We start from the raw sequence: 27,729 nt of genomic DNA on the forward strand, positions 1-27,729 counted from the left end.
AATTTAATAGGAGGATATACTTGGGCTAGCCCCCACCCCCTCTAAAAATACAAATTCTCTTTCTTTATGGCTCTCTCTTATCCTGCAAGTGAGAGGATTGTCACCACTTACACCGCTTATGGGGTCAAGGCTCCAATATTTGTAACTGGATTCTGGAGGATCCCCCCCCAAAAGTGGGATGGAGTTGCCCTCCCAGATTCGTCCCCTCCCCCAACTGTAAAGACAACTCAGTTAGCTCAAAGAGGAATCCCAATGTTTAGACGGCTAAACTCGGACAAAAAGTGACCATTAGTTTTACAAGTCTTTGGTCATCTTATAAAATTCCCGCTCCTTCAGGTCACGATGTGCCATCCTCTTATTTGTATTGGCACAGCCATCTGTCTGACCATGCTGTAAGCAACATCACAGAACTTAAAAAATAATTCTGAAGACAAACAAAAAAACCCTATAAGAACCCTCTTCATTTTTAAAGCCAAATGAGTTCCCTAATCCCATGTCAATGAACTGAATGCTTGTCACTACAGAAGTGCTAAAGATCAGGCTGGGACCAGTAGGTTATTCATTTCTAACATGTTTATCTCAAAGAAGAGATTAAATACTCTGTTTTTTGCTATTGTTGCATGTTAAGATTTGTGACTGGCAAGAGCAAGATCACCTCGGTTGAAGGTGAATAGGACTTCAGAGGTTTATCAGCTGCATCTCAACTTCCTCATCCTGCCTGTTGTTAACATTTAGTCAGTCAACTTTTAACCATAAAAGGTTAAAAAAAATTTTAAGCCATAAAATCACAACTTCTGAAAAAAAATTAGAAGGTCTGTTGTTATTATTTGTAAACGTTTCCATGTATTAATGATCTCCATGGACCCATCCATCCCATGGGCCTCTCTCTAGCAAATATGTCATGAAAAAAGGGAGATCTTTCCAAGATTCACAACTGGGAAGGATACAAAAGAATACAAGCAGCAGGTCTCGATATTTGTGGGGAGCAGTTTGTATTTCACCATTTCCTAAATTTACAAAACCAAGATTCCACTTCAGAGATAGTAAAGCCAATTTTTCCGCCCAATCTTCCCTTATAAGCCCAAGCCAATGGTACATCTGTAGGTGTGGTAAAGAACAAATGTTACCTGGTTTATCATGCAAGATTCCAGTTCCTCCTTTGTGACATTATTATGGCCCCTCTCCTTGTTCTGCAAAAAAAAACCAAACAACCAACCCAACAGATAGTTTTCCTGTAAGTTGTAATCAATGCATTTATGGCTGAACCACAAATTAGTAATGCTGGTATTCCAAATTAGAGCCAATGAAGACACTGACTGTGGCTCTTACATACTGACTGCAATCTGCATTTTCTTCATTTCCTTTTCTTTATAGTTTCTAAAGTTGTGTCAATATAAAGTGAATGCTCAGCTGAAGACTTTTTAATAACGATTTTATACTAGGGTGAATATAAATAACATCATGAACAAGACAACCTCCAAGCCTTACTTTGCTTTACAGTAACAGTTCTGATGATGAATAAATACTCATTTCTACATCTAAACCTACAAAAAACATCTTAATATTTTACTCACTCTGTACCACATAAATATTGCTTTAAAGGCATTTTCATTAGAGCAGGATCCACAAGACATGGTGATCACCTGTGGCAGGCCCTTGGGAGCCACCTGTCAAGGAAGACAGAAAATTACTCCAAAATATTAAGCACAAGTATCGTGCAAAGTGATGATAATACTGATCAGTCCTTAAGATGGTGAGCTTCAGTGTAATAGCAGACCAACCGTGCCTAGGATGAGGAAAGCCAATTTCAACTGCAGCTGAGAGGGCTCAACTCAGTTTCAGTCCCAAGGATCCTCAAATTGAAAGCAAGACAACAGAAGCCACTTATTCCACTCTCTCTTATGAAAGCACAGTGAACAGAAGTTAGTGAAAATGTGTTTTCTCATCAGTTCTTGAGTCCAGAAAGAAAGAGGCAGTATCTGCGCAGAGCAGACACGTCACCCTCCCACATTCAGCTGTCAAGGCAGGGGAAAAGGTTTGGTCTCACTAGCAGTGGGAAGGCAGGTGGACAAACAGCTCATCTGTAATGTTCCCTACTAAAATCCGTAACATCCCTTGATATGGCTGTATCCCTAAACACAGAACATGGTAACTCATCGCTGCTATCTCAAACTTACTGATAACAAAGATTCCTTCAGTCTTTCTGCAAAGTTCTCTGGAGGTAAAATCCCTAGGGCAGGTCTGTTGATAAAAGTGCTCTACAAAGACAAAGGGAGAGAAATTGTTAGGTTTTACTATCACATGAAAAATATCATGTTGATATCAAGGCAGTTACATTTTATTCTAATTACAAATACCAGCCATAAATTTGTAGTCACGGCACAAGGAGTTTTAAAAACAGGGAATAATATTAATGTCTTAGAATATGTTTTTTCTGTCTAATCCTTAATACTTTATTCCTGCAGGACATCTCAGAAAAGGTGCATGCTAACTGATACTGACATTTCCTCTTCAATATTGCCATTTTAGTTGCCCAACTCAATTTTCCTTATACACAGGAAATACACTTTAAAATCTTAATTACTTGCCTAGAGTTTGAGTAGCTAAATCTAAATTCAAGTAGGATAGCAGCACTTCCTTCCTTACTGAGCTTCAAGACAGACCATTTCAGAACGCTGTGGTTATAAACATCCTCCAGATACTATTACAATGGGATTTGGGGCAACAAGACAAAGGTAAACTTAAATGATAGGGGCTATATCTGAGAAAGATAACACACATGCAAGGATCAGCAACACAACACTATAATAAAATATATTCCTGGCAAAAAACGTATGCACACAGGCATGCTGTCTCCTTTCTAGACTCCTCTGGCATGTACAGGAACGGGCAGTGCACTGAGGAGGTCGGTGAGAAGCTGCCCTGCATGTTATTACCTCACTACTCAGCAACATGCGTTTAATCAAGCTCAAGAACATTGACCATGATATATCCAGACATGTCGGTGAAATTCCTTTTCAACCGTGTACTGTTTTCATGAAGCTTGCTGATTTGCAGGTGAAAATTTCCTGTTCTAGGGCCTTCAGTTTGCACAGTCACCCTTCTCAGTGCCTCAGCCTGAATTATAAGTACCTTCTTCATTGTGCATTACAACAGCAGGTTTCTAGCTTCCCAGTTTTCTCCTTTCCATTTCCTGATTGAGGTCTGACATGGACCAGGGAGCCACTCATGCTGAAAAAGCCTTCATGGATGCAATGCGATCTCTCGTAACAGTGGAATTCCACAGACTCCTGGGAAACTCTCTGGTGGAACTCATGTCTGCTTCCCACAAGTCTTTTCTCTAACCATTCCCTTTCCCCGTCTGTCAGCAGAACTGAATCTGCCTTGGGTGCAAGAGCCTTGGTAATCACAGAAGTGACTACAGGAACACAGCCTTCCCACACCTATGTGGAGGTGACGGAGAAGATGGAGCCAGGCTTCAACGGGAAGATGAGAAGCAATGGGCATAAATCAAAACACAAGAAGTACTGATTTGGGTATAAGGAACAGCTTTTTCGCCAAATGAACAGTGAAGCAGTGGAACAGGTTGCCCAAAGAGGTTGTGCAGTCTCCCTCCTTGGAGGTTTTCAAGACCCCAGAGAAAGCCCTGAGCAACCGGGTCTGATCTCACAGCCGACCCTCTTTGAGCAGGCGGCTGGGCAAGAGACCACCTGCGGTCCCTTCCAACCTGAGTTGTCCCATCGGTCCTATGAACTGGCCACATCAGGATTCTCACCTTTGAGAAAGGTAATTTTGGTGTCAGCGAACAGCAGCTGGTGGGAAAGCTGAGCCTGCTGCCCACACAGCTGTTTCTAAAGAGCAGCTCTGGGAAAACCCCCTCAGTCTCCCCAGTCCACTAATGGAGATGAATTTGTCATGTTTATGCAATTAATTTAAATTAAGTGTCATGGATTAAAATTGATTCATCATTGTCTTAATCTTTGTAGGTAATCTTATTTGATTCACAATGTGCTACTTTTTATTTTAAATTAAATTTGCTCAGAAAAGGACAAGCTCCATAAATTTGCCAACTGCAAAGCAGCATTTTTTGCCCTTTTTGTTTGTTTGTTTGTTGTTTTTCTTGTTATTGTTGTAACAAGACATCGTTAAAATAAAAGGTTGAGCTTCTATGACTTAAGTCTTTATGGGTCTCCAGAGGGGACAGACTGCCTCCCCCAAAACATTCGTATTTGCAGTGCAACTCAAGCTTGCACGCTTATCAGCACCCTTCAATCTTTTTCCTCAATGCAAGTACTCATTTATTCGGACGTGTGGACCACGGCAAGAGGCGTGAGTGGTCACGCTGTACCTGTAAGAACACTTAATCGGAATTCTTGGAGAAAACCAAATACCGCACAAGATATAACAGAGCATGAGCTAGGACTTTGTAACTTGTACAAGTGTGTTGCTTCCAAAACAACGTTTGTTTCAACAGACTCAAGCTTGAAAAAAAACTTAAGCAAGGATGTTACTGACAGATTAACACAAAGTTTTTGTTTAGTAGGTATGAGAAATCTTACTTGACTTTTTATCTCAGTTTAGCAGTAAATTGGTCTATAAAGTTAGAGATACAAGACCATAAATTTGTTATGAATTTGATTATGGGCTGTCACAGTCAATTGACAACATTTGCCATTAAGCAGAAAAGTGTATTTTTCTTTTGTTGTTAATGAGATACTCAGTACTGAGAAAAACAGAACATCGACATCAAGCTGCTACGGTCTCAAACGAACAGATGCATATTCTGTTCTTTACAGCTGGCTATAAAGAGGGTACATGGAGCATTACAAACAAACCAAACAAAAAATCCTTACAAGAAAACACCGATCCCATTGTTAACATTAAACAAGGGCCCTGCCTCAGTGTGTATTACTCAAAAAAAGCACTTTCACAATAAAGCTGGCACTTTATCTGCAGTCAGACCGCAGCACACACTCCTGTCTGCAGCGAGGTTTGCACAGGTTCTGGCTCTTCACAGCTCTCTGGCCCGGCCCTGCAAAATTTCACTGCAAAACTGACATCCTGCCTGCGCTCGTACGTGGGAGAGAGGGGTCCTGCTGGCACCGCTCATTTTGGACTTCGGAGGCAGTTCCTTCCACTGCAGGCTTCTAGCTGGCAGCCTGTTAACCGCCCTCTTCCAGGGGACAAGCTAGCAACTGCCACCAGGCAATACTTTTTGTTTGGTTTCGGTTTTTTGTTGGTTTTGGGCTTTTGGGGTTTTTTGTTTCTTTGTTTTTTAAATCTGACTTTGTCTACTGCTGCACTGTAGTGAAGGTATTGTTATCTCCTCAGAAATAATTTTTATGAATTAATATAAGTATTTAGAAATATTAGTGCTTCTGTGATATCCAGATCTGCCTTTGATAACTCCAGCATTTCTAGCTCTGGTGTTTTTTTAAAAACTTGACATATTTTTGTTCTGGGGAAGGCAGAATTTCTCATCCTGAAGAAATGAGAACTCCGTAAAGCAAATCAGCTCAGGGAACTCAAATGCCTGCACTTCTTTGACGTGCTGCCTCAGGATTTACGCTCTGCTGGAGTGAGCCAGCAGGCTCTTTAGGAAGGGAAATGCAGATATGAGAGGGAACTGGCCCACACTTGAGCTATGCCCTCGCAGGCAGCGTGGACACCCGCTACTGGTTTGCAGAACCAGGGGCTCAATCAGTACAGTCCGTACAACCAACAAGGATCTACTCACGTGCAGTCAAGCCAGCGAGCTCAGTTTATCCACATACGATATACATAAGCTATTGTGCCAAAAAAAAGTTACAATTTAAAAAACCGCACAAAATTATGGAATCCAAAACTTCTGTCCAAGCTGTGAAAAAATGAAGCTTGAAATAGAATGCAACTTCATTTCAACAGCTTCCATAATTTAATCCAGGTTATTTCCAATCACTATCAGGATACTGTTAGGGAAAACAGGAAGATACTTTATCTAAGAAGCAGTTACTCTGTTTTGAAATAATCCTTTTGCTCTAGTCTAAGGATTTTAATTTTTTAAGGACACGTCAGTGGTTTAGTCAACTTAGTACTCAAGGACTTGTGCTTGCTTTCAGGCTCAAAAATCTTCACTCAGGAACATCGCTAAAATGATTAACTGGAAACACTATTGCTTGAACTATGATTTAAAACTGGCTGCAAAACATACCAAGTGCTTGCATCACCCAAATATTTACTTCTTGTAAAGCTTCACAGAGGTTTTGGTGTCTTCTCAAACATTACCAAGCTCTTTTCATCTAGTGAGAAATAAGCAAGCAGATCCTACCATACTTTAAATGGAGTCATTAAGCATTCATTATCAGTTTAACAAAAAATAAGAAAGACCGCCACAAGGAAGGAGAAGACTCTTTCAAGTACTTAATGTTTTAATTCACTTACCAAGTTCTGTGGCTGCTGTAGAAGCTTTATCAGAGAGGGATGGCTGTAACCTAATTAAAAAGAACAAAGAAAGAAAACAGTTATTTCTATCTGGTTTTGATAAACTAATGTAAAGCATAACCTAGAGAATAACCTTAACTTAATGCTTAACTGTTTCTGTGTCACTTGTGTACGTTTAACTATTAATAATAGAACTTATTTCGAAGTAAGACAAACCTCTCTTCTTTTACAAAATATATTATCTGGAACTTTGGTACGAATTTTGTGTCAGGCAATAGCAAAACATATTTTAGTACTGGAAGTTAAAAACTGAACACAAAAATAAATGAACATGACATGGATCTTTTGCCTGACAGGACCCAACTGAAACATCATAGTCTCTACCAAGTACTGCGGGACCGACATTATTCAATGCTTGCTCACTCTCCTTTCTAGGTTTCCCACGTATATTTGGTTTCTGTACGGTACGTGTGGACCTCCCCCTCAATTAAGAGCAGAAATCACGTTCTGCCAATGCAGCCCACAAGCCGTTGTTTCTGTTAGTCACCATTTAGCTGTGGTACAGAAGCGTCTCCAGCTTCTCCTGCCTGCAGCAGGCTGCGTACCGTTCCTGCTCACCGTAACCCTGACCTGCCTGACTCAGGGGGCTCTCACCGAGCACTGACCACCCAACACGCATTTCAGAAACGGCTTCTGATGCTCTGAACCACAGAGGGAACCTCCCCATGCAGCTGTGTCCATTTACAGTAGCTGGTGCTACACTTCTGGTCTCACAGCAATTTTTACCCCTGTTGAATATCAGACTGATTATTCCTAGCACAATAACAGAGCCCCCCCCCGTGCTTTTTAACTGATTGGATTTTTCCTCATTGTAAAATCAACTTAGAAACATATATTCCCTCCTTTATGCTTTTCTTCCATGCAGTTCCCCAGTCTTTGGCAGCTGACCATAAGAAACAGACAAGCAAAAATCCACATATTTACCGACTTCCCAAAGAAAGCTCATTTAGCAATTGTAATTCCAGGGCATTATAATGCACTGACAAAATATCAGCAAGGGCTTTTTGTCCCTCAGCAGATACAGCCGGATGGTGCAAGGTAACCTTACTAGCACAGCAGTGCTGTTCTCAGAGATGGTTTTCCATGGCAGGTGCAATGAGCAGACCCAGCAGGGTAAGCCCTCAGACTCCAGCAGAATTTTGCCGATGGCTTGACAGCGCTCCTTGACATCTGTCGCAGTTGGATGGCATTCATCACCGCTATCCTCTACAATGCGATCTAAACACTCTCTCTGTGCAAGACGCTGCCAAACTTGTTCTGAGACGTGCACGTACTGGCCTCCACATTATCGAGGCTTTCGCTTATATATACGCACATTTATTTGCACGCATGAAGATGCATATTCTGCCCCTGCATACTGCAGATGTTCATGCATGATCATTAATAACCCTACCAGAAGGAAGAGGCTGTCTACATAGACAGCCATACACTTGAAACTCACGGACTAATAAGTGCCCAAATCTCTAACCCGCCACAACCCGTTAGTTATTCCAAGACATCTGTCTGGAAATCTTTCCTTCTCAGGCACAGATTTACATCCCTCAGCTGTGCATCACCATAAAAAAACCTGTTTGAGAAATTGCTGTCTCGTATTAAAGAAGGAGATTCTGCACTTTTCACTTTCTCTCATGACCTTTTTTTTTTTCCTTCCCGTTTTCCTTACTTTGACAAACTTTTAGTTGGAAAAAGATGCAACTATTTGTCCTTTTTACCAGAAACATCAAGATACTAAGGGTGCTTCAGGTTTAACACAACAAAGGTGCTTAATTTATACCCATTCTGCGGGATAACTTGCTTGCTTACACGTGAACCAACGTATCTGATGTTAAAAAAAAAAAAAAGGGAATCTTCACCAAAGGAGCCCAGAAAATTTCATTTTAAGCCTGATTTCCAATGTATGAAATGCCAAAGCCAGAGATTAACATCATCTTTTATATTCCCTTGTAGAAACAGTTGGAAACCTCATCTTCCCTACTGCTCAAGAAGTTAGGCCACTCTAATTTTATTACAAAAGCTTATCATGCCTCTGAACTCCTCATTCTAGTTGAATGATAACAGCCCTGATTACCCTGTCTGAGCAATGGAGCATTAGGCTACTGCGTTAACAAATTGATTATAAATTCCATTTTGAATATTTTAGTTCAAAACAAGGAAATATCCAGATTGTTTTAACTGCATGTCGTGCTGCAAAGAATCTGTTAAAATTATTATGAAGCTAATACAAGTGGTTATTTGGGACACAGACAACTAAATCCGTGTTACATCTGCTGTCATGGGAAGAACTGTTGTTAGGCTAGAGGGAATGACACAGTTGAAAGCTGTGTCACTGAGAGCTGTACCTGTGGCTCCCGCTGAGAGCACCTTTGAGAGCATATGTATTGTTTTAGAAATCTCCGAACTAAACCGTACAGAAGTTTTTTATAAATAGCTACCATTGCTTAGGAAGCTTAACCATTAACTCTGGTATTGCTTGTAAGAACGTGTAAGCCTGTTGCTGGTGTTAAGATGCATGAATAAACCAGAGACCTTTGCATCTTCTCTTATGTAACACAAATTCAAGGCTTCTATTACCCCCAACTTATCCTTTTCCGCGCACACAAGATGCCTCTCCCCTTTTCTTCTCTTCAGGCCGAGTGGCCCGGTCTTCCTCCCAACACTCCCTATTCTGCTGAGGTGCTGAGGCACCGTTTGAGGTGCATCCTCAAACAGCCCCCAGTGAAATAAGAGAGAATTCTTAAAGCCTGACTATTTCTGAAAGAGTAGGTCTGCGTGTAGAAAGATGCTGAACTGGTACGTGGGTTCATAGTCATAGAACTAACACCAGGAAGAAGTGAACGGTTAAATAACTATGGTAGACGAAGTCAAAAAGCTCTAGGCTGAGATGGCAAACGGACAGTAACTTGTTTCATTGCCATGACCAGTGCAAGGGTTTGTAGCTTTACGAATTCACTCTCAAATACATTCCTGTAAGAAGTGACATAGCTGGCTCTTAAGAGAAGGGCACCTGCTTCATCACTCTTGCTGTGTGTCTAGATCAATGCGACAGGAAAGTACATGTCCTCCAGGCTCCTGAACGCGCCTGTCTGCAAAAGGGAAAAAAACTGGAGGCTGCTAAAATAATGAGATGGAGAAAACCGAAAGAATCCATTTGAACTGAGCAGCAGGCTGCTGTCAATAATACCAAACTACACCTCCCCGCATCTCCCCAAACAAAAACAGACCTTCCCAGCACTGAGAAACAGATTGTTGCATTTGCTATTCCAGGATGTTTGCTAGTAAACACATCGATAGCATCCCCTCTTCCATTTGGCTCCATGGGGTTTCTAACTCTATTAGGCAGATTAGATACAGGTTTAAAAGCAGTATCTTGTGCTACAACTTCCCAAAAAGCATGTGGTAAAAAACTGTTTTAATTTTTGTTTTTCAGCAAGAAGCAGCCCAGAACATCTTTACCTAGAGGTTTTTTATACTTTAATTCTTATCTCTCCGCACAGGCACTTATTACTTCTCAACCACTGCTGGTAAATATATTCTAGTGTAGCAGATCATTATTAAATCTTGGGGAGTCCTGACAGATTCATAAAAGGTTTTATTGGATTTACTTGCAGAGAGATAAGCACAGATGACTAGCAAGCACCTTGTGATCTTGTTTTGGTGTCCCAGTTTAGAACCTAACTCTGTCACCAAGAAGGACATCATTAGCAACCTCTGCAGCTTCAGACAGTCAGTCTTGTCATTCATTACAACTTAAAAAAATAAATTACTGCTGTGTGTTCAGTTAGATTTAGGTCAGCCTGTAAGTATTAAATTTCCATTTACTTCTTCTTGCTACACATCATAGATCCATTATCTGAGAAGCACTATGAAGCACTGTACTATAGTTCCTTCGTGACTGAGGAACACATCCTCTGGGACCAAAAACCCCCCAGTTTATCCTCAAGAAGGCATTGCCACACATGAAGGCGGAGCTAGATGGCTTAGCTGAGGATCAGTTATAGGTACTGGAGTCTTATATCTATGTCACCAGTTTCAATCACCAGAGAAAGTAAACTGCAGAAGCCCCTGCTATTATATCCCATGACTAGTATATATATCTCAAGAGAGGTAATGGGTCTCAGTTCAGTTGTGGTCGCCTATGACATTATAAGCACATCTAATAGTGCTACAGATATGAACAATCAGGTTTTTAGACAGTTTTAACCAAATCAGGCATTATTACAGATGGTTCCAAGAAACTAAGTGATCTCTTAGAACAACTGGAATTGATTGCACGTTCAATTCAAATGTTTAAGGGTTATGTTAACTATCTTGCAGGCAATACATTCATATGCTTTTGAAATTCACTCTCACTGAATTCAGCATTATAAGCTAAGAGCTGCATTCTCATTTCCATGGCTTGGGAAGAGCTGTCTGGGAATGAACGTATGCAGACAGTACAAATTCAGCCCCTCTCTGATTCACAGCTGAAGCAAATGTTAGCAAGAACTGCCATTTTGCTGCCTATGCTGCACTTATGCTGTAAGCAGAGGCTGCAAGTCTCAATATCTAGCATAAAGCATCTTTTCTCCAATACTTAATTCACTTACAAGTTACATTATATTATCAGCAGCAGCTGACAAGAAGACTGCATATTGCATTCCTGAGAATTTCCCTTTCTACCTATCAGCATCCAGAATGTATTTCAAGTAGCTTTCCCACTCCAGATTGCATTTTATTTCTTGAATATTTGCTTTGATAAAAGTTTTGCTATCATTGGGGGGGAAGGAATTGAGCTAGAAGAGAACTGTCAAAATTCTATTTTAAATCACAGGATTTAAGAAAAATAAATACACACAACTAGCTAAATAGCCTGGAAAAATTATTTCAAATACAGGAACTTTGTTTACTTAATTTTCCACTCCTTTCAAACCCTGAAACTCACCACTGTCCCATGCCTTAATATGTGACAGGATGTTAGAGTGAATGTATCAAGCAGCTTCACCTCTTGGTTTAAATGAATAGATCATGAAATCTCATTCATTTTTCCAACCAAGACTGTTAGGAAGACTTGGCTACAGTTCATATTTGTGGCTGGCATCCATTCAGTCAACCTCCTCTTACACGTTTTCCATCATTAGAAAGCTACAATGAGCTAAGAGAAATAAATCATTTCATGGTTGCTATTGGAGCCAAAATAATGGTGGAGGGGTTCCCAGAAACGTGATACAAATATGTCCAAACCCCAACAGGAGATGCTGTCACAGAACCTACAAAGAATAGCAAACCTTTGGCACAAGGGTGGCAGTCAACAGGAGCTAGAGAAGAAATGAGAAAGGCCAAATGAAACAGAGGTGGCTGTCCAAAAGTCAGTATCTTACTCTGACTTTGGTCATAACACCGATCCTATCAACAGACAACTGCAGTATATGTTAACTGTCGTTTAGACAACAGGAGAAAATGGGGAAAAAACCCCACAAGGTTAGCCATCAGCTTTTTTAACTTACCATTATGCTAAAAAAGGTCAGAAAAAGCTATATGGCATTTTGGACATATAAACACTGAAGTTGTCCAGCTGTTAATAAATAGCTGCACATATTTTTTAAGAATTTCTGCCCATTAAGAAAATACTTCCCCCCTAATACTTACATATTTTATACACAAAAACTATATTAAAAGAGGTGTGCTTGCACCATCAAGCACTAGAAGGTCAGAAAGTCTCAGTGAGCTGTTTGTACAACCTTAATTTCATTCTTTTGGAGTATGCACTGACTGACTTTCAACTACATGATCACACACTAGTTTCTCCAAATCAGCATTTCTTGTGTGAAGAATGGGAGGTCTTGAACACCAAGTGCACTTCCTTCCCTAGAAACCTGAAATCCAATCCCATTTAAGTTAGATGAGCACGTGCATACAAGAATTGTGCTCCTTTGTCTCACCCCCATTTCCACATTAGCGGTGACAAAGTTATCTCAGTGCAGCTTCTAAAAGACAAAAAAAAAATCTAGAACTTGTGTTGATGAAAATAAGCTACAAATATTGAAGAGCTCTGAAATGATTACACATTTATGGAGGGCTACATGAGAGCAAAAATATTAACTGTCTGCAAAGAAGATTGAGGTAACTGAAAACCCATTGCATTCACAAGGTCTTAGATGCCAAAAATTTGGTAATGACCTGAACATCACTAAATTCTGTTTCCCAATAAAAGATGCTTGTAGGGGTGATTTTGAGTCATCACTGTTTCTATACATAGCACAACATCTACCTTTTAAATTACCCCAGCACTTCTGCTCTTTTTGCTTCTGCAGAACTGTATTTTTAAGCAACTGAGAGGAACCATGGACAAGGAACAAACAAACTGAACACCTACAGAAACTTATATTCCTTGCAGTTGGGGCCTACGTCTCTGCCTTCTTGAAATTCTTCACAAAAAAATACCAACTGACTTTCCCAAGCACTTGACAAGTCCATTGTTTGGTCCCTCGGCCCAACTGACCTGCCACCTTTACTTTCACTCAGCACCACAGTTCAGTGTTTGGTCTTGTTTCATTCTACTGGAGTCCACATGGCCAACTCCTTTTTTCAGTTCTTTTGAGACAGAAATGTTAACTAAAGCACATAATTTAATGTTAAAAAGTTTAAGTTATGTTCGTTAATGTTTAAAACAGTAACATCCTGTTACAGAATCACAAAGTACACAAAATCCAAAAGCAAAGACAACCTAAATTGTGGAACTTGCATATTCAAATTAAGATTAATGCTTGAGGTTCTTCCAGGTACCACTATGTACTTCAAGTGAGCTGTAAGTATTGACTTTGTAGTTTCTTCAGCTATTCAAAAACACCTCTACATAATACACAGCAGTGAGGTGTACCCTGATCCCAACAAGGCATACATTATGTCAGCTTTGGTTTTTTTAGTTAATCAACCAACTTCTTTGGTACTGGTTGAGATAAGGAAACAACAGCTTGCGGACAAAACAAAAAGTTTTGGTACAACTGTCTCCTACCTATTGGGATGGATGAAATCTGAGAGTAGAGATCCAGCATGCGATTGCCATCTACATCTACTAGGTAGTTCCCTCGGCTCTCTTCATAATTGCAAAAAAAGTGCACAGCTTCTGCATTCTTAAAGGAAAAAACAAACAACAAATAAAAAGTAGCAGTGTGTAGGAAGGTGCAACTAATGGTTATACAGCAAAATCTGATAAAAATATCTAATGGTAAGATACAAAGACACATTGCCCAGAGAGGTGGTAGATGCCCCAACCCTGGAAACCTTCAAGGTCAGGTTGGACGGGGCTCTGAGCAACCTGATCTAGTTGAAGATGTCCCTGCTCTTGCAGGGGGGTTGGACTAGATGACCTGTAAAGGTCCCTTCCAACGCAAACTATTCTGTGATTCTGTGATTATATTCATTGCATGGGAATTAACTGCAGAGCTGTTTTTATAAAGAGGGACTGTTAAAAGGGCAAGTATGCACTTTTTCTACAGAAAAGAAGCACAGACTTTGAGGAATTGCTCAGCTTGGGAAGGCAATATGCACGTAGGTTGACATACTTTTAAGTTCAAATATACCTATGTTTTCACTGGCCACTTCACAACAACTCAAAAGGCATGTATAGTGTTTAAAGAAAAATCACTGATTCTAGCAAAATAATGCTGCAGTATTCAAAATATTGAAAAATATTTTATTCAAATGCACATATATACTATATGTAATATACTCAGCATGCAAACCCAGAGTCAGCGTTTCACCTTTGTTTTGGTATGGAATTAAACATACAAAACAGGATTTTAAAACAAGTTCTGAAATCACAGTATTAACACTCCCCAAACTCAGAAAACTTGACAAATTACCTGAATTCCATTCAGCTGCTTCATTAATTCCTGTAGAAAAATAAACATCAAAGAGTCTCAGGTATGTCATTACCAAATACTGGAGAAGAATGTATGCTTTGTTTTCATCATCACATAAATCATATGCAAAACTTGCAGTGTGTGTGCTTACCAGGCAACTCTACTTGCCCCATGAACTTTCATAGTGCATCTTGCAAATATGACAGTCAAAACTATTAACTGTGGCATGCAGAGCTACATGGGCTGCATACACAGTTTAATTGTAAATCTCCAAAAAGGGAAAGCTGCCTCTTCTATATTGATCAACTGAACTGAGAAAACAAGACAGAAATCAGAAAATGAGAGAAGCCAGAAACACACAGAAGGGATACTGGCATATTGGTTCTAGAAAGACAGCTCCTTTTTAAAACAAACAAACAAACAAACAAAAACCCCCCAAACCCAAAAAACAAAAATACCCACCGCCACAGATATAAATACTGACTCTCCCAGAGTAAAACAATGTCCAGCAAATTGAAACTCTTGTTTCATTTCAAAACCAAAGCATTATTTCCCATCATAAAAAGCTAACTAAGTTTCTGTTTCAGCAGGAGCACAAGTAACCACGTCTGATGAGATGTTTCATCAAACTGATGCTCTTTTGCTTTCAATTACTTCATACGGGAAGTTGGCAGTTGAGATTCAGATCTCTCCCTCAGAGAGGGGCATTTCATTCATGAGCTTTTCACTCTCAGCATCTTGATAAAACCAGGCCTCAACTGTTGTGAAATGATGTTTATTCCCATCACATTTAAGGTTTTGAATGAAATTTGTTTTCTAGCAAGTTAAACACAGCTAAAGTAAAAAAAAATAAAAAATACAAGCCATTATACTTTGGGAACTTACTCTAGATCGTGGTCCAGGAACTTCTGTCTTCATTAGAGGTCCATCATAATCAAAATCCACATCAATTTTAGCTGCAGCTTGACTGATATATCTGTGTCCTGTAAGAAATAATGAAAACCTGAGTACAGACCATATTTTCTGTGCTCTCCTCTCAGAATAAATATCCATACCTTACGTGACAGATAAGAGCAATTACTTTGTACTGTCTGAAGTGAACTAAATATCTCATCTTTGACAAGTGTTAAAACTAATACCAGTGAGGTGGCTTTAAAGAAAAATTCGAGTGAAATGACAAGGCAACCCTAGAGACACAGAGGCAAATCCTACTGTAAAGGACAGGAGGACTAAGAGCACGTCTGTTTCCATCTCTGCTGTGAGTCTGTCCATTATGCCTTGAGCAAGCCTTGGCCGTGGATTCCCCACTCCTATGCAGAGCTGGTTTCGTTTGCTAGCAGCAATAACCGAAAAGCCTGATGGAGTCCACAGGTAAAAAACATTGTGATGTTCTGCAATAGCTCAAAGAACATTGTTTGGGAAGGATTTGTGTCTCAAAGGTAAATGGTTGTGTTTAAAATAAATTCAAAATCTCACACGAATCCAGCATCTTGCACTGCAGCTCTGAAATCTGGGTCAAAAATAGTTATGGTTTTTCCTCTGATCCCGCCTCTGACCTTGCTGTTCTTTATCCATGTGTGTAATTGAGCAATCATAATAAACTCGACATCTTAATGAAATCAAAAGGCAAAAATCTCCTGTGCTTCATCAGTTACAGGCTCTGCTCCCATTTCTGAAGTAACTGTTTCAAAATACAGTGTTTAGACATAGTTGATAGGACAGAGACAGTTCTGGTAAGCATATATTCCAAATACGTATATATTCCATTAAGGGGATTACAGGATAATATGGGAATCGTACATTTGCAACAAAAGAAGTACAGACTCAAGAGCTCTACCAAGGCAACCAGCAAGCGCTTGCTCTGTACGCTGTGGTTAAGTGTTGAACTAAACATGTTCTTAACCATTACAGTTTTGTCATGAAGCACCCGCAAGCCCTTAGCCAGCACGGTATCATCAACAAATTAATCTTAATAAGCTTAACGTAGGAGTATCACACGTGTACCAGATCAACACCCGAAAGATGAGGGCATAACTCCTTTTAGTCTGTGATAGGCATTTTAAGTTGGGGCAATTTGGAAAACCCAGAACGAAGATCCTCAGCTCCCCTCTGCATCAGCCGCAGCTCGCAGTGCCTCGCTCGCCCCGGCAGGCAGGCGACAGCAGCGCGTGCCTGGGGGCCTCTGGAAGCCCGAAGCCACCGCTCCCCAGCATCGCGCCCGCCGGGGCGGCACTGCCAAGCGTTAAAACCATACAGCGCACCCCAATCCGCAGAGGTCCGCAAGGGGAGACGCGTGGGGAGACAGCCAGCACCCACGCGCAGGGAGAGCAGCGGGGTGCGGCAGTGCCGCCGGGAATCCCCGGCAGCACCGGCCCCTCTGCGCTTCCACCGTAACCACCTCTCTCTGCCAGCGTTTCAGTCCAGAAACCTACGAAAAAGGTTTGTTGTTTGGAAACAACAGTTGTCAAATCAAATAAGTATTTATCAAGGAAAATAGAAAGTATACTGTGATACTGCTCGGCAGTGTTTTGAAAAACAGCCGTTTGGCCAAAATTTCCAGCAGTGATTAGAGACGTTTGCCTCAGTTTGTGTCAGCCCAAGTTGAGGTGTCCCAAGCAAGCCTGATTTTGAGAAACTGTATCTGAAAAATCACAGCCCTTTGAAAGCATCTCTAGCTGAGCGCTTAAATTCACTGCTCATTTTGGGAAAACTCAGTCTGCAAAGATGATTGTTCTCCTCAGCTTTAATTCTAAGTGTTGTATCTGAGATGCGTCAGCGCCTCTCCGCAAAGCTATTAATAGCTTTCATTACGGCAACGCCACTTCATTTTTGTGTCGTTCTATTTAGCATTCATGTAAATTGGGGACTGCATGACAACTGCTCCACTGGAAAAAAAATGCTACTGCATATAAAAGATCAAAAGCTACACAATTCATAGCCAATAAAGCTGCAGATTTAGTAGACACGCTATGAAGTCTAAAAGCGGAAAAGAGACCAAACTAACCCTTTTGTGCACCCTGCTCCTTCCCCAATGGAGATCACAGCAAACCAGCGGCAAACATTTCTCATTCTCCTGTGTCCTCTTCTCTCCCCACCCCCAGGCTCTGGGTGCTACTTGGTATGATAAAGGGGAAACCACCAAGAGAGGCACAGAATATAGAGGACATTTTGGTAGTCAGCAAAGATATGGTAGTCAGGAAAGATATGGAAAGCCAGCAGCATACTTGGAATCATTTGACACAGCTGGGAATTTAAGACAGGTGAACTCCGCCCTGCATGCGTGGTCTTCCTCCTCCCCAGCCCTGCCTGGTGCTCTGCCAGCAGAGACCCTGCGCTGCCGCATCCCCTCCGTCCATCTCCCAGGGTCCTCCCATCCCGAGCAGCAGCTTATGCAGGCACACTGCCTTCCTTAGTCTTTTTAACTGAGTTCTCATGCACTTGTTTGGACAGTGATTAAAGATCTCCTCTTCTGTTAACAACCAAGCCGCTCCTGCAAACATGCAAGACGCCTGACCGCCAGGCTCTGAAACTGAGCCCCACAGTCAAAGATTTCCTGGCCGTCACCTGCGAGGTGTGGATAACACTGCCCTCTTCCACTTCCCTAAAGGACAAGCTGTGAAATACTTTAACAGATGAGGATTCTAAATTAAACACAAATTTAATTATTTCTCTAAGAAAGTTCTGTTGTGGATATTGCAAAGGGCAGAGTCTCCCCTACGAAAACACACATATTTACAGAGCTGTACAACATTTGGAGAATATTTTACCATTGTCCTAACTTGTTTAACACCACAAGTCAAGAGGAGGTTGCTTCCATGAGCCAGGCTGTGTAACAAAGAAAGACCAAAACCGGTCAGCCTGCTTCATAGATCATCAGCACCTTTTTGCTACAGTTAATGCCACAGCCTCTTTTGCATAGGTACGTTGAACTAGATATTTGCTAAGGGTGATTAAAACCAAACAGTACTTAGCTGTCCAGTGCTGCACTAGTTCACGCTGGCACAGCTCGTGTCTATCAATAGACAGGTTTTCATGCACAGCAAAGACCGGTCAAGTGAAACTAAAACATACAGGTCTTCCCAGAAGAAGAGTTGCTTTAAAGATAATTTTTATCACATTAACAATGTTGGTCAATTTGTGAGACATTATTTTTTTAACAACAGCTTCAGGAGCAGCTTATCCAAACCACAATCATTTTCAGTAAGTCAGCGAACCAGAGCCATCTAAAAACTGAGCAACACAAGTGATGGGTTTCCCTTCATTTGCTTGTTATCTCCTAAAGCATGCTACACGTCACCAGGCTCTACAAGCAAGTGATTTCTAGGCTGATTCACTGATACAAACTTTATTTTATATATTTGTTCTCAGGAGACCACAGAGTATCTCATTTTATTAATACCAGTATAATGGCAGCTCTACCGAATTATTGGTCCTTATACTTGCCAAAGAGTCATTCCACCTCCTAGCTCAGGCAAATGCTATGGTTTGAATTTGAAGGAACAGCTTGCCATAAATAAAATGAAAATGCCCTGTATTACCAGATCAAAGGATTTTGAAAAGTGGTTTTTTCCTTCCCCTTAGGCAGAGGATGAAGAATACAGGCTAGAATAAAACCCTCAAAAAAACCAACACCTCAACATACTAACAAATAAAGCCTTTGGTAGCAAAAGCTAAAACCAAAGCGGAGTTAATCCTCAAACTTTTTATTTTTTAATGAAGCTCTTCTCCCTTTGAGGGTATAACATAAATGATTGGCACAAACTCACACAATTTCTAGCAAGGTCAACAGATTTATTCCAAATAGCCCACTTCACTCACTACTCATCAGATATGCATACTTGTTCACAGGGTTGGTTAAAAATAAACAAAACAACCCAAATTTTAAGAACACAAAAACATGGTTCCCCTGCTTCCCCTCTTTTAAGTCTTTTTTTTTTCCTCCTCTATTCTTATTCAAGTAAACTGGGACTCTGATCAGAAATTTTAATGATAGTGTAAATGGCCAGCTCCTGCAAAGAGCTCGCCCTCTGTGTGACTTGCATTGGCACACGCAGGTTGTGCAAGTCACTGGCACTCACACATAAAGAGCTTTCCTCATCTAAGAGCATCGTAACAGCAAGAAAACAAACGGTCTTATTGCCACATGGCTGAAGACTCTTGAAGCCTAATGCTACATCAGCGCTCAGGGACCTGCCCAAACACTCGTGAAAATGAAACGAAAGGAAGCGCAGCAGTTTTTACTAGCGAAGGACTCCCGCTCAGCTTAACGCTGCAGAGTTTAACGAACAGAGAGGTATTGCCGCAGCACCGCTCCCCTGCAGACGGCCCGTTTCGCTACAGTCTCACAGGCTGCCCTTGTACAGGCAAAACCTGGAGCTCAGACCACTCTCAAAAGGCACAGACATCAGAGCCCTGGTGAAAGATGGTCTGGCCACCCCTTGCATGAAGACTCATCCGCTTTTTGGCATCCCTCGCTCTGGGACATCCCTCGCCCTGTTACTCCGCAACGCTTTGTCCCCCGGGCCCCGTGTAACGGCAGGGCATGGGTTCTGCCTCTTGCTTCCAGGTGCCCGAGGCCCCGCGCACAGAGCACGGCTCCGGGAGGCGGCTCGCGCTCCTGCAAAGGCTTCTCCAAGCACTTGGACACTGTGCGACGGACAGCCGCATCAATACCTGCTTTGTTTTGCCTTGAGGAGGATTTCAGCCCAGAGGCCATGCTCTGCCTCTCTTGCTTCCCCCCACCCTGAGTATCAGTATCACATCCTCCTAATGATGCAAGTAAATGCAGGTAAATCAGATCACTCACTGTAGTGTTTTATCCGCTAGTAAACTGCAGCACGCTCTGCTCAGCTGGCATTTCTGTCTTGAAGGTACTCAATGTACTTTACAACTTAGCCCAAATTATTCCTCTTTGACTTTTTAATATCAACTTACCCTGCAACAGAAACCCTGAAGTCACCCTGTAACTCAGGCTACTCCAATTTGATACTAATGAGTTTAGACGTTTGCACATCAGGTCTTGGTTTTGAACGCTGCACTTTGCCTCTCCAAAAGACAGCAGAGATGGGACAGATAAAAACCAAGATTCTTATTATGTCCAAACAAGGTATTTTCAAGAATTAAGAATCCCTGGGGACTGGTCCTTCAGTGAACTAACAGCATTGCCTTTGTAATAAAAGATCTAGAATACAGAAAATGCCACAAAGGTCAAGACCCCTATTTCCCCAAATGGGGGAGCCGAAACTCTTCAACAAATCTCCACAGTGTGTATGTTTATTATGACTTTGTCACTGATGGACTGACAGCGTATGCACGTGATAACCTGTCACTGTTGATACTGACGTAGCTGTACCGCTCTAACTCCTCCATGCAGACAGCCTGATGGCTGTGTGGCTTTTTTGTTTTACAATTTCTTCAAAAGAAAAGGTGGAAGCTCAACAAAAATATATTATTGGCCTAAACATCCTCACAGATTAAAAAAAAAAAAAAAGTAATTTAATGTTAATATTCTTTAATTCATATTACACTATAACTTGTATGTAAATCAGTACCTAGATGTTTAATTAAAGTTACGCTCTTGAGCCAATGAACCAAGTCAATCCACTGACTTTCTGTTGAGGTCTATGATCAAACTGCAATAGAAAAAGAGTTTCTTGTGTTATATTAGCTTAACTTAAGAACAGGACCAAATAACTTGACCTCAGCTCTCATCTTAAAAGTGTGTAGAGGTAATGGGCTACAGCAGAATGTCCGTCTCTGAAGAAGCTTTAGGAAAGCTCTTAAATTACATTTCGCTAATACGACTGAGAACAGCACCCTCCTTTCCCTGGTAAACAAAGCTATCTCTTCACATCACGGCAAAAGTCAAAACCCAAATCTATATACTATTAAAGTACCTAATTATCAGAGAGCACATCGGCTGAATGATTTGCAGAGAATTTTCTACCCATCCCATTTAAAGAGGGTGAGTACAATAAGTTAAATTCTACTGTTCTTGCTTCTTGCAGACTTCTCAAAGCTCTATGCAACACACGTTGTCTTTCTAAACACTTGAGTAACATCAGCAAATTATCACATCCTTCCTTTTCATCTAACAGGATGCCATCATGTGCTAGCAGACAGAAAAGCTCATTTTCCAACTTCTCTTTTCTATGCTTCTCTCATCACTCACCAGGTGTCTCACTCAGCAATTTTTAACAAAGTACCACATTGCTATAGCAACGTAATTAATATAAGTACACCCTTCTAGCATTTTGTGATGTTGGTAGTCACACAGAGCACTCCTGTTAGCGGGTCTCTGTGCTGAGTAGCGATCTCTGCTAACAAGAGCTAGGTTCAACACAGGCCTAGAAAGAAAGTGCTTAAACCTCTGGTATGTTTGACCACAAATAACACTCTTAGAACCACAGTTCCTGAGAGTACAACCACTGGGTATTACCTGGGAGAAGCTCCAGTGGAGGCACTGACTTTACACCAGTGTAATTAAGAGGAGGACCTACCCCAAGAAAAAAAAAGAAGATAGGTGAAAATAAACGCTGGCATACCAGATCTCTCAAATGCCAGTGTTTTGCTGTGAAGGGGTGTAAAGTGAGAGCTCCCCAGTCCCCGAGGAGGCACGCTACGTGTGCCACAGCACTGCTGCCCTGCGCAAGTGCAGAAAGGCAATCTCCCATGCACGCCTCTAACTCCCACTCCACGGTGCCTATCAAACCACCTTCCAGACAGAATTTTTAGAGCGTGGAGGCCCTGACAGCCAAAAGTAGGAGGACTGCGATTTCCCCCAAGTCCTCTTTTAGGTGTTGCAAGTAGAATCTGTTACTAACAGATCCTGAAACGGAATGGCAAAAGGCCAGGCTAACTAGAGATGTTTGGAAATGAATATCGCTATTGCACAATATTGTGAAAACTGAGATTGCTATTTACAGAGTGCTTACACTGTAAGATCAGAAGCTGTTCCACATGAGATTGTCTGTGTTTCGGTACTCCCACATATACACTGAAGATTTTATCAAAACAGGATTCTCCAAAGATGAAGAAAAAATCCGATACGAAACAGGTCGTACAGAAGTGGAAGCTCCCGTAAGAAAGAGTAAGAACAGTTCCCCCTCCCCATCACAGCATAATCCCAAATCAACTCTTCAGCAGAGTTACGGGAGCATCCAACTGCTAGTTTTCTTGTAGATCTTGTGATCTGAATCAGTCGTAACATCCCTCCTCATTTGCAGCACAACAGGCCAGCGTGACAGCTATGAGAGCCCTTCAGGACACCTCCGCAGATGAACAGCCACAAAGAACGCCCAGGTGGGAAAACACAGCCAGCGTTGCCACAGCCACCCTTTGCGGCACAGAAAGAACAAGAAAAGTAGATAGGAACATCAAAGGCCTCACATTTGCTCAAGGAACCAAGAACTGAAGTCCAAACTTAGCCTTGTAGCAGAGCCTCCTTCCAACAACAGGTTTTTATATGAACATTTTTATACATCTCAGCTTTTTGTGGGAACGTTTGATCAGACAGAAGAGTAAAGGCTCCTCAGTCCAGGGGGAGAGCTTGCACGCCAGATCATCAACGGGCAGTTCCCAGGGCGTCCGCTGAGGCTGACCTCAAGTCCGTGTTCTCCACAATCCAGTGAAGGGAACTGATCCTTGCTTCTCCCACACATCCCTCACACATACCCAGGCTGTCCTCTCCGATTTCCTAGGGAAGGTCCTAATGTACAAACCGAATAAAAAACCTAAAAAGCCTTAGCAGGGATTAATACTGGCGACAAAAGTAGGACTGAGAGTAAATCTTTCTCATGGCTTTCCAACCTCTTTCCAGTAACTGTGATGGGGACAAGTCAATAATTAACATGAACATCTCTCAGCCTTTTCTGCAGCACACCTGTGAGGTAAAACATTATTATCCTCTGTAGAGAGACAGGAAACAGAGTGAGATAGTGAAGCACAGCCTCAACCGGAGTCAGTCCATTTAGGGCACTGCAATAAAAGTGCAGAGAATCTGAAGGAATAAAACTGGACATATGAGGAGAGACTGAAACAGTATTTAGACCAGTTGAGAAAAAAGTATGAGGTCTTGGGGGAGGTAATAGGTTTCAAATAGGCAAAAGGCTACTGCAAAGGAAAAATAAACATTCCAGCTTCCAGGTCCTATGAGGGCAGGACAAATAGTAAGGATTTGATTTTTTTCATGTTTTGAAACTTCAGTTAAATATTAGAAAAAAGTTTTAAAGGTAAAGTCAGTTCAGCAATACGGCAGATTGCCTGGGAGGCTGCAGAAGCCGCACTGCTGGGGGCCTTTAAGAACAGGTCAGCATCCTAGAAGGGCATGGGCATGCACTAATGCAAACTGATGTTACCTTAAGGCAGAAGACTGACCTTTTGGCATGCTTTCCAGTTCAAGATTCAAAGACAAATTCAACCCCTTGGGGTAATCGGTAGCAAACAACCTAGATCTCCGGAGTCCCAGCCTGTCCTCATAATTATGGTACTACCCTACCAGCTAACAACCGACTGCATCTTCATCTGCCTCCAAAGCATGGAACTGCAACAGCTTTCCTACTACAGTGGCACAGCTGATAAAAACAGCCGGCACAAAGTGGAATACGTATGTACATTCAGACTATCAGTTGTGATCACCTTGCGGCACACTGGGCTGACAGTAGCAATACAACTCAATTCAGGTAAGACGTAACGTGGAGGTACGTTGTCATTTCTCCAACATCAGCCACCTCTCCCGGATTTGCCTGGCTGTTACCGTACCGACAGCACTACGCAGGAGTCTTTGTAAAAAAAGATTAGGCTAGCTACTCGGTCCATTGTTGTTCTTCTGCCATCCTTCAAATTCTCATGAACTTTATCTTCGAGGCCAAACTATCAAGTAGATCGAATACATCAGGAAAATAAAAACATACCTGATTAAGGCTTATTTTTAAGGAACGCATAAGGACTCCAAATACTTCACATTTTTAGGGAAGACTTAAGTTACGTATTACATTCATATGTTTTGCTTAGCTTTTGCACTTCAGTCAACTTAAATGATTTTCATTTTCCCTGTCTAGTTAGCTCACCACAGGCTAGCACTGTGTTAGTAATGAGAACACTACAAGCAACGGTTAAGTAAAAATGATTCTCCAACCGGATGCTTACCTCTTGTCCCATGTTCCTTAAAAGATTGAGGACTTGAAATCCATCTTAATTGGAATTAAACACTATCCCCCGTGTACAACTAGAGAAAAGGTTCCTAGAAATATTTTGACTAATATAAAGCTTAGTAATCTTTGTTCCCACATTTTACAACAGTGAATGTGCATATAATTCTTTGCTGCAGTGAACGCAAACTTGCCAACATCCTTCCTTTTCACATGTCCCTTTTTTGTCAGTAACCAGTTTATTTCATGCCCAGGGTCAGCACCATGCTGACTCCTACATTTGCTTTAAAAATCAGAAATAGTCAAGGATGAAAAAATCTCTTTCTGTAAATAAATTTATCATAGATTCAAGCTGAACAGGATTATTGCGCTTAATGCACACACACAACTGAAACATGACAGCCCACAGACGTAGAGGCTTCTACCAAGAGGCAATCTATTCTCTCCTCCTCTCCACCTCCATCCCCCCTTTGCAAACCCTGTCATTTCAGTATCCACAGAAAAAAAATTAGCAGACCAAATGGCACTGCAGGATTTTTGTGGGAGTAATGTACAAGTCTCTTTTTCAGTCTGTAAAGCTCTGAACTCGAGTGCTCAAAAATACCTTGGAGGAGAGCACCCTGGGGCAGAGAGCTCCTGGACATCGCCCTCAGCATTTCCCTAAAAGCCAGCAGAGACCAGCAGCACTGCAACCTGAGCCGGAGCTCACCAGAAAAATGGCCTGAAGCTCCCATTTTTGCTATAAGCATTAGAGCCTCCTGACCATTCTGTCAGCCAGGTATGTTGCAGGCTAAAAAACTGCCAGGATACCTTTCCTTCTGGTGAGGGGTTCTCCTCTTGCTCCATCTCTTCTAATCTCTGGACACACACAAAGCATTCAGTCCCAAAGGCCACAGGTCTCTCACACAACCTGCAGCCAAGGCCCTCTATTCTTTGCTTCAGTATTTTAGCAGGCTTTCCCACTTACAAGTTCCCTGAAAGCAAGGATGGATTAATGGAGCCCGAAGTTGCTTTCCTTTCTTATTGAAGATCTATATCCCCTCATTGCAATGGTGAGAAAGGAGGAGTGAGTTAGCGCATCTGCCCTCCGGCGACCTCAAGTATCTTACGCAACGGCAATATATTTCTCTTTGTGGTTGGGAAGCAGCATGGAAGTGTGCAAGACGCTGGGAGTGACAGGGAGCATTCAGTGATACTGAGATGACAAATCAGCGCAAAGAACTGACAACTAACGAAGGTCTGGTTGCTGCAAGCGCTTTCCATTGTCCACTATCGACCAAACGGTCACTGCTCTTGCACAGCGCAGATAATCAGTGCGTCACTCCCATAAATAGAAGCACACCCTGTACTGAAACACTGACCTAATACTTTCCTAATAGTTACAAGACCAGACTTTGTGTTCTTTAGCCAAAGGTCAGTTGCTCCCCAAAGTGTATTATTTAAAAGGAAATCAATCATGTTTAAGTTTCTGAGCAAATGGAAGGGTTCTGTGTTTGCCTGGCAGTGGCAGAAGGAGCACAGTGGCACTGCAGAAGGAGGGCTGGAGGAGAGAAGAAACATTAATATTTACTCAGTTACAGAAACAGTCATTCAGCCATACTGTATTCAGTAGAAGAGCACATGAAATGGATGCTAGATCTTACATTCTACACTGCTTTGTCCAACAAAGCCAACAGAAATTTAGTTTTTATATCTATTTCACAGAGACTACAGGCTCAATATACACATACACATGCTAAATTACAAGCCGGGGCCAAGCAAGACCTTGTCGTTATGCACTTAGGAGAAAGCAGCTTGATGCTGTGCGGTAGGCTTTTATTTCCCACTAGAGCTAACTACAGGCAGAAACACACATCCCCAGGGAGGGCCGCCTCTTCATGTCAGTCACACAAAACCTCCCCACAAGGGAAGATGGGCAGAGTCATGCTACATAGCACAAAGACAAAAAGGGCTAATTTTGATGGCTGGTTGTTTCATCTCTGCACCACGTAGCATCACAAAATAGCTCTGTAAAAGCGGAGTTCCAAGGGCTGAAGAGCTTCGTTTCAGTTAGCATGTTCACAGCGCAAATTATTCACTAAATGAGTTCTTGTTTACAGAATTAAAAAAAGAAAAAAAAAAAAACACAACAAAAAAGCCACAGCACCTTTGTAGGCCACTTCTGGACTACAACTGCATCATTATCTAAGATGCAGAACATTATATTCTTCAAGTTTTGAAAGATTCAACACCACCAGACAAACCCCAGCAATGTTCACACTGGAATTTTCTCCACCAGCATAAAGTGAACACTTACCAAATACAAACCCAAAAAATATAAAAAAACCACTTACCAAATACAAGCAGCCTGGTGTTTTGCTGCAGGCAACAGGTCAGCTGTCGACTAAGCAACATTGACGCCATTTTATCCTTTCTTTACTCAAAAAGACTCAATCTTGAGAGATTTCTTTCTGGCTGATGTTCTGAAAAGAAGAAAAGCAAACACTTATTCATGTCCCTATGGATGCAGCCACTATTACTGTGCCATTCATTTCAATTTCTCCTTTCACTAATTCCAATTCAAAGAAACTGAAAGCATGCTTTGATGGATTACTGCTGATGTTGAGAGTAGTCTCAGGATGGAGACCCAAGTCTGATGCTAGGTCTTGTTGAGGCAAATGACTTCTGGGCTAAATTTTTATCACCCAGCTTTAGCGGGGTCAGGGCATAAAGATCATTATCTATTTTCCTTTGTTCCTCTTCTCTACTTTCTCTATGTATGTGGACTAAGTTGAACTTTTAAAAAATTGTTTCCAGTCAGTCTCTCAAGCCAATCTGTTATTTTGATTCGGTCTAAGTTTATGAGAAAAATTTCATCTAATACAAGTAGACAGCAGGACAATCACTAGGAAATAAAATAAAATCAATCCCCTGAAAAAAACAGTTTCTACCAATTAATCAGATCTCTCTGAAGAGAAACTGTGAGAGCTGGGATTGTTCAGTCTGAAGAAGGCTCAGGTTGCATCCCATCGATGTGTAATAAATACCTGACGGGAGGGAGTAAAAAGGAGCCGGGGTCTTCTCAGTGGTGTCCAGTGACTGGGTAAGAGGCAATGGGCACAAACTGAAATACGGTAATCTCCATCTAAACATAGAAGAACCCTGGACAGGTTGCCCAGAGAGGATGTGGAGTCACCATGCTTGGAGATATTCAAAATCCAACTGGACATGGTCCTGAGAAGCCTGCCTGAGATGACACGGCTTGAGTAGAGGGTTGGACC

The 27,729-nt window shown here is 41.6% G+C and overlaps 2 protein-coding genes across 5 annotated transcripts in view; one reads left to right on the forward strand and one right to left on the reverse strand.

The window, feature by feature from the left end:
- TMEM186 (transmembrane protein 186) overlaps positions 1-4,012 on the forward strand; it is an 18,528-nt gene extending 14,516 nt beyond the window's left edge. Inside the window, exon 3 of one of the 2 annotated variants that reach the window (XR_012044969.1) lies at positions 3,369-4,012. The gene's annotated coding sequence lies outside the window, so the exon portion shown is untranslated. The remainder of the gene's footprint in view (positions 1-3,368) is intronic. The other variant, XR_012044968.1, reaches the window with a different exon arrangement.
- Positions 1-27,729, reverse strand: part of ABAT (4-aminobutyrate aminotransferase) — a 61,832-nt gene that overhangs the window by 10,647 nt on the left and 23,456 nt on the right. For all 3 annotated transcript variants that reach the window (XM_072878251.1, XM_072878252.1, XM_072878253.1), the window contains 8 exons: positions 26,803-26,931; positions 15,207-15,304; positions 14,322-14,351; positions 13,472-13,589; positions 6,421-6,470; positions 2,178-2,258; positions 1,575-1,667; positions 1,128-1,190 (listed from right to left, as the gene is read on the reverse strand). In XM_072878251.1, the coding sequence (XP_072734352.1) occupies positions 1,128-1,190; positions 1,575-1,667; positions 2,178-2,258; positions 6,421-6,470; positions 13,472-13,589; positions 14,322-14,351; positions 15,207-15,304; positions 26,803-26,872 (603 nt within the window). In that variant the 5' untranslated portion in view covers positions 26,873-26,931. The remainder of the gene's footprint in view (positions 1-1,127; positions 1,191-1,574; positions 1,668-2,177; positions 2,259-6,420; positions 6,471-13,471; positions 13,590-14,321; positions 14,352-15,206; positions 15,305-26,802; positions 26,932-27,729) is intronic.

Source organism: Ciconia boyciana, chromosome 13, assembly GCF_034638445.1.
Source record: "Ciconia boyciana chromosome 13, ASM3463844v1, whole genome shotgun sequence".
In the NCBI taxonomy this organism is placed as follows: Eukaryota; Metazoa; Chordata; class Aves; order Ciconiiformes; family Ciconiidae; genus Ciconia; species Ciconia boyciana.